This window comes from Chiloscyllium plagiosum, chromosome 4 (assembly GCF_004010195.1).
Source record: "Chiloscyllium plagiosum isolate BGI_BamShark_2017 chromosome 4, ASM401019v2, whole genome shotgun sequence".
Taxonomy (NCBI): Eukaryota; Metazoa; Chordata; class Chondrichthyes; order Orectolobiformes; family Hemiscylliidae; genus Chiloscyllium; species Chiloscyllium plagiosum.
Genome location: NC_057713.1, coordinates 53,163,766 through 53,175,069, shown reverse-complemented (window position 1 = coordinate 53,175,069; position 11,304 = coordinate 53,163,766). Strand labels below are relative to the sequence as shown.

Genomic DNA, 11,304 nt, shown 5'->3' with positions numbered 1-11,304 from the left:
TCTCTTTCCCTGTATTCTCTGTATTTGTTTCAGGTCAGTAAAGTGAATGGTTTGTGTCTCTGTTATCTCAACCTTGACACTTGGGCCTGATAGTTTCTTTGGTGATTCAACCATTGTTTCTGGCTTTCAGCTACCCTAACCTTGTTCGGTGTACTGGTGAATAATATGTTTACATAGACTGTTATTGTTATGAGAGCTGAACTAAAATTCCCAAAACCACCCTCGATCAAGTATTTTATCATACCAGGAAAAGGTCAAGAATAATTACAGCACCTATTTCAGGACTATTATGCACTTTAGTTATAATCTGTGGGTCTTTTATTAGAGCCAGAACCCCTCAAACCATTTCAAAAAGGTAGCCCAGACCTTAACATTTTTAGTTATTTTAAACAGGGTTAGATGGATATTCCAGGAGTGATGCAGTTGGCCCAACCATTTGGTTTTAAACAAAACAGTATTTAATTGCACATGAACAAAAGAAAACTGGATTTAGAATAACATAACTATTTAGAACCCAATCGACTCTATCACAAATTAATGCTGCTGTTCAAAATACTTGGAACATTCCCATAAACACCCTCTTGGCAAAAATGGTAAAATCAAGCATAGGTTCTTACAGGAGAGATATCAGAAAGAGAAAGGAATCAGCCTGGAGCTGTTTCTTTGACCAACAGCCTTACTACTTGCTAAAACCAAACCAAACTAAATCCTGAATTGGGACAGCAGGCCACTCCGCTTTCAGTATACAAATTTGTTTTAGATTTGAAAGCCCTTTGCCTGAGGCAGTATCTGTTAGCTATAATCAAATTGGCCCTAAAACCCATACAACCCAGACACATCGGAATCCATGTATTTACGTGCCCTCTGAAAGAAAACCAAGGACAACTTAACTTCATTAAAGGAACAGCATCATCAAATTATGTACAGAATATGGACTGTAGCAATTCAAGAAGACAGCTTACATAACCTACTGAAGGGAAAGTATAGACACGTAAAAAATACTGGCTCGGCCGCAACATCTAAAACCCACAAAAGGATTTAAAAAACTTAAAACATTAAAGCCCTTGTCCTTGTTACAGAAGTTGATGCCAAACTGACCTTAGAAATTATTGCAGTTCACTATGAAATTTGTAAATTCAAACTTTGCTTTGAAAGAGTATGGGACAAAAGCCTTGGAGTGAGGTTCATCTTGGGTGGGAAAACAAACTGAGTGATCAGCAGATCATGGCCATGAAGTCAACTGAATGGAAGTCCAAGTAGCTGTAAACTGGTATGTTGATTCATGATGATCCATTTTATGTTGCTACTGAAGATCAGTGAAGGGCAAATCTTTGCAGTGAAACCCAACTGAAACTACCCTCCCATCCTTACCCAATACATGAATGGTCACACACCATTGATATTAGTTTGTAATGTCCTTCTGGTGTATCTCAGTATACCACACAAATAAATGAATCCCTATCAAAGAACACAAAGACCCTAATCAGTCAGATCATTCAGGCAGAGGCATTGAATCAGAATATAACAAAAACCAAGCCAGCCCATTCAACCCTGCACAATCATGTTCACTAACTCTGAAAACTGTGAGGTATGTCCCTCCCATTAGTCAACTAAGTTGTACATTGCCCTGCTCATAGAACCACTGCTTCATTACATTTGATGGTAGTACAATTGTCTTGTTCCCCAACATCAACATCATGGGAGTCACCATTAATTCAAACATCAACAGGGACTGTAACTTTCTGGATAAACAGTTTAATTACCAAGACTTATTATAGTCTAGATATTATGTGCAGAGTGGTTCAGTTCCTTATACCCCAAAGCCTTTTTCAGGCATTTGTCCCCTGTTTAATTAAGTGCAGCTGCAACAGCAATCAAGCTCAATGAGGAAGCAGTCGACATGATTGGCATTTCAACCCAACCTGAACACCCTCCATCAGCGGCCTATGTAGATAACGCGACAAGATGCACTGCATCAACTTAAGGTGGTTTCTGCACGCACACTGCCAAATTGGTGATGTCGAAACCGAGGCAGATAACGGGCAGCCAAGAACTCCCTCCCTAACATCATCACAGGACAGTATCACCCCAGGGAAAGTAACAGTTCACTGAATGTGGACCATTACTAGTTGCTCAGGCAGTTGGAGATGGACGATAAACTCAGCCTTGCCACCAGAGGAATGAATAATAGAAAAAAAAAACACTGCTACAGTACTAGAAACAAAAAAAAAGTAAAACGCGCACAGGATTCTCATACACACGTCATCGTCCTTCAGAAACGAAGATTCTTTTCACCAAAATATCAAACAGTCAAAAAAATCATATAAGAAATTCTTCTGTATAGTTCAACATATAAACAGAATATGATGATGCATGATACCATAACTAGAAATGAATTTTACTGGAGACAAGTTGTGCTCTGTTAGTTCAGTAAGAATGACTAATACGTCAGTACAAACCACATAAATACACGAGGCGATTCATAGACTTTTTCTTTGGACACACGGGGGAGCTCTGATCACGTCTTTTAATTTTTGAGCACCCTGGACGTGGGGGTGCGAACACTGTAGCAAATTTAAAACTAATCATCTCGTAATTGCTTTCGGGATGTGTACAGGAAATGCTAAATGATCATTCGTTGCCCCTCAAGACGCTGACAACGTACAGTAAATGTGCAAAAGGATTTATGAGAATCCAGACGTGCAGTTTGTGACTAAACCGTGCAATGTTTTATGTTGTAGATCGGCACGGGTTTGTTCATTCGGTTACATGACAGCGAACACAAGAGCACGTGCTTGACTTTTTAACTTGATTTTTGGTTGAAAAAGGGCAAACGAATGTGCTGGTTAAAATTACCTATCGGGTCCCGTGTGCGCGTCATGTTCCATTTATGGAGGCAGTATACAAAACATCTACACTTTAGCTCATTTATTATACATAAAATCAAGTTGTTGGTCTAAAGAAGTTGAAGAAATGTGAACACCTTCTGTGCCTGGTTTCAGTCATGTTGTGATTACTTTTTGTTCTTCATCTATACATTAGCAACATGAGATCAGTTGATACAAAGAACCAAACTGAATGACATCGCGTCCATCAGATTCTCATAAATGCAAGGTCAAATCACTAAAAGCATGTTTTATTTTAAAAGTGGTTTTCCTGGCGATCTGAAATAAATTAAAAAGCTACCTGTGGTTGAGGAAGTAACACTACAGCCGTGAGAGGTTGTCTTCAGAGAACTCTCCCGCAATGTACTTTGTGTGAAAAGTCAGCTTGGAAGAATAAAGAGCAGCATTTGTAATGCTCCTGGTGATATGCACTTAGTCTGGAGGAATCTGGACCTGGAGGGCTGCTTTCATGTAATTCTGTCATTCCCATTGAGAGGCAAGACTTTCAGATTTGCATACATTCTGTGGAAATAAGATTTCAGGGCTTTGAAAAACTAACCCCTCTTAGTGCACTCAACGCCAAAAAAAAGAGCCGGGGTTGTGATAGCCCTGGGATTTACTATTGAAATATGAACTATTGCAGTGCCATTATGTGGGTCCAAAAAGCTTCAGCTTTTGTTGAAGCGCTACACAGTAGTTGAAAAGGAAAGAAAAAGACTTTAAAGGTGGGGTTGCAAATGTTCACTATTAAATATTTGGGCACATGGAAAGGTTGTAATCTTTGAACTAAAATTCTTCGGATGTCGTCGTCCTTCAAGAGGGACGGCATGCCAATGGTTTTGCCTTTGGATAGCACCGAGGTGCTTGCTCATGACAGTGTTGAAACTAGTTACCTAACACTTGGAGTGCACTAACGAACAAGACAAGTCTTACAGAAAGGGAAATGGTGAACTGCAATCGTTAGTATTAGGTCTTTTCTTTTGCCTGTTGGAATCACAGAGATTTCGGGAATTGCAATCAGACTATGTTGACACTATTCGCCGTTTATAGCCGTGGTTGCTGTATCATGGTGACATCTTCGATAGATTTCAAACGGTGTCATCCCGGACAACCCGAGTATTCCAGTCAGGCAACTCATCGATACCAATCAATACATGCACTTCACATTTCCAAAACTAACTCCCTCCCCCCCCCCCCCCAACAAATTGCAGTTGAAGTCTATACTGCGTTATGTTTGCACCAAACGCTCTATTATCTGTTTCCCTTTACTTAGTTAGAGAGTGTTGAGTTATTGCCTTTGTTGAGCCAGGAATGCTAAAAAGACCCTGGCACAATAAGCAGCACAATCGAATGTTTAATTTGGTCTTAGTGTTGATGAGTGAGCTCTGTCTTTGGCCAGATAAACGATGAGAAAGAAAGATGTTATATTCCGGGAGGAATATCGCAAGCTGATGACGTCTGTTGGTGATACATGGTCTTAACGTGACTTGCACCGACTCTGTAAAGAAGGCAAGCAGTCTGATTCATGAATAAAAATCCGAGTGCAACTGTACAACAAACAATAGTTCATAAAAAAAGGCGAAGATGTAGACAAATGTTTACAAAGACATCTGTTGCTATGTGTATTTCAAATAGTGTTTGCAAAGATTTCTGATAATTGCATATATATATAATAGCGCGGAACGGTGAAAGGTTGAACAGCACTCGCATCTCAGCGACGCCTCAGTGAATTGCCGTGAGCAAGAATTTGATCAGATTCAGAACTAAACCTGGTCCGGATCGTGCACAACATTCAACCAACCTGCAAAAGGTAAGTGACAGCAAAGTTAGCATTTGTGTAATCTGACTGCAAGGCGCTTTTGTGTTTAGTTAGCACAGGCTACTAGATCTAGAGACAAGCTGCATTTGTTTGGTAATGATATCTAATTTTCCAACTTTTTATTTCCCTAATGCCAAGTTGAGACGCTCCTCCTGTTCATTCATTTAAAGGATTAAACGTGCATTTTGCTTTTTAGTTCTAAACTTTCGCAAATTCACTTTACAGATTAAGAATGCCTAACAAAGCGACGCTAGCATTTATGGTTGTGTATGGGATCATAATGCATTGCAATGTCTACGGTTCACCGACTGGAGTGAAGTACCCCGAATTCAGGTAGGTGTTTGGCATTCTGTCATTCGCTGGAACTGACTTTTCCTTGCACGCCTTTCTGATTTGGATCGTTTCTTTGTTACTTGGCTTTGTTTGATTTGCGCTGTGTTTGTCTGCGGTCTCTGCGTTGCTCCTAACTGTTGAAGTGACTGCTTCCAGTGGCTTGGTCAGCCATCCATGTGGACACTCCTGACTTGTTGACACAGCGAATGTCCGGGAACTCGATCCCGGGCGCCCCGCTCCGGTGATACCGCTCGATTCTGATCTCGCTCTCGCCTGGCGCAGCGTGGGATAGAGGAAGGGATGTGAGTGAAAGCGATGAGCAGAGAGACAGGGGGAGAGAGAGAGAGACAGACTGATACTCCTAATTAGAAGGACACAGAGCTTTAATGCAGGGGAGCAGGGAAACGAACCAGAAACAAAATAGAAAGAGGCGAGAGGCGGAAACGTGGACAAGGAGATGTGAACGAGTCAGTCAGGGGCAGAGGGCCACATTATTTCTTATTGTTTCTAAACCAACGTGTGAGGAAATCGAAGCAAAACCCTGGCAGCTGTTGGGTATGTTTTCTTTTACCTTTCCACCCCCACCCCCAGAACAACGTATTTTATAGCGGGTTTGTAATTCGTCTCCGATTGGTGACAGAGACTAATGCCAGCCTATCAGTCAAGTCACAACAAGGTATCGGGTCTCGGATACTATGGATGGCTTGTTTATTTAAGGGGGGTGGGGGGGCTGAAAGCCTAGAGCAGGCGTGGCGTCTCTTCGCTGTGATTAATGAGAGGTAAAAGAGAATGGTTAGTACTGATAGCAGACAGAGAGAGTATTTTTTTCTCCCCGTGGCTACAGGAAGTGGAGTTATGTGGACGCCTGCTTGTTGGGACGGAGTTAAGAGTTTGTTTTTTTTAAAAATAGGTTGTTCTAGACAGAGCCGAATGGAAGTCCCCCGGAGAGTCGGTGTAAAAGCGCGTCAATTAGTGTCGCGGGGCGAGGAGGAGGAAGGGGAGCCGGTGGTAAATGCTGCATAAGATCAGGAGCGGTTATTAGATGCAGACTTTAGAAAGCTAGGTTTTATAACCAGCCCAGTTCAGGCCGAAATCTTTTTGTTTTAAAAGACGACAGTTTGAGGTCCTGCGTTTTTGTTCTGACGTTTTGGAAGTTTACATTCTTTTTAGTAATTGTAATTATTTTATTGATCTTTGAAATGTATCAGAATCTGGAGCAAAGAATGTTGCCTGTCTGACAGAAAAGTTGCGTTTGCGTGATGATGGTAAATGACAACACGCTTGGTGCGTTGGCTCAGAGGGATACTTTAGCAAATCCTCCCAGAACGGTTTGCACACTTCCAGGAAACGGGGAGGGACTGTGATAACTCATTCCGAAAGCTAAACAGTTGTTCTTGTAATCATCCGGGAGTTTAATGTAGTTATGGCTACTGGAATGCACATTCAATTGCTAAAATGTCGAACAGTGTGCTTTCATCGCGTGGATGGTTGTGCGGATTGTGAAGGTAACTGGGAGGATGGAAATGTTTGACTATGCTGAGCACTGTGGCCAGAGCGTCAGGAAGAACTTGTCATTTGGCATTCTGTAATTTCACTCCTAGGAGGTGATCTTGTCCCTAACATCAAGGATAGTTCGTCATCTGAGCAGCAAACTTCCAGGGTTAGATGCTTGAACTGAACGTGGCAGTGAGGGGATTATCAAATGGCCATAACCATCACTGGCTGTGTGAAGTTGTTCGTTTATTTTCTGAACATTCTTTCCGCGGGGTTAAAATGCAGAACCATAGTGATTTGACAGAGCTGTTTGTTAACCGGTTAAAGTGTTGAAATCAACCCCCCCTCCCCACCAATAAGACACCCGGTGTTATCCCCGGTCGGGGGGAGGAAGGGTGGTAGGGGGATTCAACATTTTGAACTTTCATTTCAGCTCATCAGAGAAGCCGCCCAATGGCTTGGTATATGGTCAATTATTCAGGAACCATAGTCATCACGAACTCCCGTGAGAATAGGGCAATAGTGTACAATCCCAGAAAGATTCCTGTAGCGTCCCGGGATTTCCATTAGCAGGGCTATGAATTACTTATAGCAATGAAGAGCGTCAAAACAAGTTGAACATCACTTGCGAATTAGCTCACGTCTGGCGTTGGTCTCGGTAGACTCTTCCATCGATGTCTCATCTCAATACTAAACAGAGCTCATCTAGGGCTTTGGGAAGCAAGTAAATCACAGGCTGAGAACAAAAGGGAACAAATACAGCAGCCGCTTCGTTCTTAGTTCATCATTTTATCAACTGGTGCGGACAGAATTTAATCTTTTCGTTCGTCCCCAGGGTTGAAGATGAAGCGTATGATGAAGAGGGAAACTCGCTACCGGATCTGACTTATCAAACTGATCGAAATGGCATCCGAATTCCTTCATCGGTCATTGATGATGTAAACACGTTATACTATCCACCGGAGAAAAGGTGATTTTTCTGTGCTATTGCTAAAATAACCCGCAGTCCTTGCCGGAACCGACAGCCATGTGCCGAATCTTTTGTATAGTTACTTCTCAAATGTTCCCTTTAGAAACAGGAGACTTTTTAATCCTCCTGAATTATTGAAGAACCTCGGAACGAGTAAAACACAACAGGGTAGCACAGACCGTGGGGTTATTTAAAACAGTGTAAATTTATGTTAATCAATTCAGTCATTACGATGCTACACCCGATGTCAAGAAGCAATATCAAGTAATTTAAAAATCTGTAATTTCTGTCAGTATTCAGTGAATAGAATGGAAATGCAGACTTTAGATGACATTATCAGCGAATCCTAAATCTTATTTTGAACAAATAATTTATTGGATGCAGTCCAGGGATCACTGATTTCTTTTGTACATGGTCTTTGTGTATCACAGAACAGAAAGGCACGCTGATGCGATATTTCATAAACGCCTAAGGGAATTGTTGGCACAGGAAATAACAAAAGAATTCGTTCACTCCCTCCTCCGTAAAAAGCGCGATGGGTAAGCTTTTAGTAGTTGTCCATAAAAATCTCAGTGTCCCAGTGAAGCATTGGATTCTTGTCTCAGACTTGATAAGTCGTCATATCCATCTCGTTAATAATTTCCTTGGCCTCACTCTCCATTGTACCCTATAATCTGGTAAAACCGTATTGGATGGCCCTTGGGGAGTGGGATTGTTTACATTAGTTCAAGGACATAGCGTTCGTGAATGTAACGGGCCTTTGTGTGTTTTTGTAAACTGTCCAAAGTTATTAGCGCCTTTGGAAATGAAGTAACTATAAAGCATCATGTGTGCAATTCAAAGAGTAAGGGGCTGGCGTCAGTTTAATCTAGTAGGCTGCGTTGTAATCTCGAAAGAGCTGTACGCATTGTTTGCCAAACGGTCCTGGAGTGTTAATTTTATTTTTCGTCTGCAGTGGCACCAGTGTTGAGAAGGATTCAGAGCCCCTGTCAAAGCGGCATTCCGATGGCATCTTTACCGACAGCTACAGCCGTTACAGGAAACAGATGGCTGTCAAGAAATATCTGGCAGCCGTCCTGGGGAAAAGGTATAAACAAAGGGTTAAAAATAAAGGACGCCGAGTATTCTATTTGTAGCAATGAGTGAGCACCCACCGTACGTATACAGCCCTATCCAAGATTCGTTTCAAACGACTGAATAATCATCGCTCCTCTGTTATTTAAACATGTATTTATGTATGAAGTAAAGCCATTAAAAACGAATATTTTGATAAAAATATTGTTTTTTGTAAAACATTATAGGACGCACAGGTCTACTTTGTGGACGATTCATTTTTGGGTTATATATTACAGAGCAATTCATATAAAGTGTGCACAAGAACAATATCCGTGTGAGTGGTTGGTTTTATATGAAATACGTAGCTATAATCGGTGTAGGTATGTTGGGATATTGTTTCTGTTTGTGTGTACTGATTTCAAACTAAAATTAAAAGGTTAGTGTTTTTCATCCACAACAGCCCGGAAGATATTAATATTGACCACATTATCGACGACATAGGCATTGATGCTCTGCTTAGGCTGCTGGAAGGGGATTATGATATTGGTTTGGGAGAATTGCTGCAGCAGATCTCCTTGTCGGTGAGTTCCAGTATAGGCCGCTTTCACAAAAGACAAAATGCAAGTAGTGCCCGCATTACTAAACAACTTCTTAGTATTTACAATCGATTGCAAACTCACATGCCGTGTCTGGTCAGCAGCTTTAAAACAGCAAGCGTTCAGTCTGGCACCAAGCTGCAGGTGTTGGGGGGGGGGGGGGGGGGGAGAATACGGGTTGCCTGCTATGCCATGATGGATGACTCTGTTAAATGCTGGTTCTGCCGTTTGCTAATGATTGCAGATAGAAGAACATGCAAATCAGCAGTACACGAGCGCAAGAACCACGTCTTAACACCCACATCATGTCCCGCAGACAAGTCCGAAAACTCCAAATGGATATAGATTTGGTTTCTTAAAAGTTCCCAAACAATGGCATTGCAGTTGCAAGTGCCATGAAGCACCTCCAAGGGAAACCAGTGAGACTTCCTGGGCAGTCTGACTGGGCAGCTTTGGTGCAAGACTGTGGCATCGTTAAAAAAAAAAGCTGCTTGCTTTAAAATGTTTAAACCCATGTGATCTGGCAATAAGGAAGGCGAGGGATCATTTTGATTCGAATGACATGACAAACCAATGGCGAATTGCTGACTGACCACGTTAAAATCGGTGATGAAAAAGGACAGAGTCTGGCTCTGCACAATTACAAGGTTCAATGTAACGATATTGCGAGACGCGAGGTTTCATTTTAAAGTGACTGAACCAGGCATGTGAGTTTCTAACGTTCAAACCACAACTTGGCAAAACGCGAAACGGATTCCCCTTTGTAGACAGGAACATAGTGCATTATTTCAAACTTGAAATAACTCGCAAACGCCCTGGCCCCTGGAAATCATTGCTTACTAACAAACGTGGTAGAGGACTTTAACGACGCGGTTTAATTTATCTGTAGAATTAAGAAAGAAAACAAATTAAACCCACGAAAGGCGTAAATTTTCAGGCATTTGGGGAAACTAGTCGAAGCTCATGGGCGTTTGGATCTAAGCCTGTCTGAACTCAATCTTATTTTAATTTTGCATTCTCCTCCAGGCAAATTGACCCAGGATGCAGCTTGCAGCTTTGGTGCCTTGATTCGTCATTTAAATCAACATGAATTACAGAGGGTTTCTTTTCTTTCCTTGTTTTATTTTTTAAAAAGCGGCCCTACATTGCTGCAACACATCAGCTTGCATTTGAGCCTTTTTACAGCTCGCGGATCTCGTGCGGTCTATCGTTGCAAGTTGTGAAGTTGGTGATTTGTGTATTGCGCTCAGTTGTGGCGTGCAGCCTTGTGCTCAGATTCCTATCTATTCTAGACGTTCTCATCAAACGCTGTGTTTCGTTAATGTACGCGTCACCAAGAGAGCTTGTGTAAACCATAGGGACACCAGATGCCTTACTAAACTTTACAAACTACAGACATTTGATCGATCTTGATTAACTTGATTAAACAGTAACAGAAACTGCAATTCTGGACATCTTTTCATTTGAGCAGTGGAGTAAATGAAGGAATCTAAACAAAATGAGGCAGGTAGCTAGCTCTACTTCAGTCAGGAATTGATCGCTAATGTCAATCCAAACACTTTGTAAAGTCGACATCAATACATTTTTATACATATAATCTCGTCTAATCTTTGCATGCGCTGCAAGCAGATGTGGTCTGCTCAAACGAACGCGTCTAAACTATATTAATTCAAACTCATTCATATTCTGAGGGACCGAAATAAAAACATAAACATTTCAAATAAAAGTATACATATTTCATGGACGGCAAGGTATCATGATCACGACAGGAGGGCATCCTGGTGTACACAGAAGTCAATCGGAAGTTAAAAATTACATTCCAACTAACCAGAAAGTCCCACGTTACATAGCGAGTGACTACATCAGATAATTGTGATTGGTTTCAAATTAACCCGCCCGCACGGCCAGCCCTCACCTTCAACTCTCACTCTGTCACGTGGCAACACCATGGGAAGCAATAGGCATGTGAGGTCATACAGCAGGAAATGGGAGGCTTTGCTGGGTTTTACACTGACCATTTCCACCTCTCACCTTCCTCAGCGCCACCTTAATCAGAGGTCAAATACTGCGGTGGTCACTCTTTGTCAAGGTGCACCAGTTCCCAAGACAGTTTAAGTCAAGTTAAATGTTCCCCCAAAACTCTTCCCGGTT

The 11,304-nt window shown here is 41.8% G+C and overlaps 1 protein-coding gene across 7 annotated transcripts; it reads left to right on the top strand.

The window, feature by feature from the left end:
* The first annotated feature begins 4,284 nt into the window (after positions 1-4,284).
* LOC122549044 (glucagon family neuropeptides-like) lies at positions 4,285-10,963 on the top strand. 7 transcript variants are annotated; one of them, XM_043688220.1, is made up of 7 exons: positions 4,357-4,695; positions 4,930-5,037; positions 7,367-7,501; positions 7,933-8,040; positions 8,457-8,588; positions 9,018-9,138; positions 10,180-10,963. In XM_043688220.1, exons 2-7 carry the CDS (start codon positions 4,937-4,939, stop codon positions 10,186-10,188), a joined length of 606 nt encoding a protein of 201 aa, XP_043544155.1. In that variant the 5' UTR covers positions 4,357-4,695; positions 4,930-4,936; the 3' UTR covers positions 10,189-10,963. The 7 variants fall into 7 exon arrangements, with proteins under 7 accessions (XP_043544160.1, XP_043544155.1, XP_043544161.1 ...); XM_043688225.1 differs by lacking the exon at positions 7,933-8,040 and having other exon boundaries at positions 4,285-4,695; XM_043688224.1 differs by lacking the exons at positions 4,357-4,695; positions 4,930-5,037 and adding an exon at positions 5,765-5,829.
* The last annotated feature ends 341 nt before the right edge of the window (positions 10,964-11,304 follow it).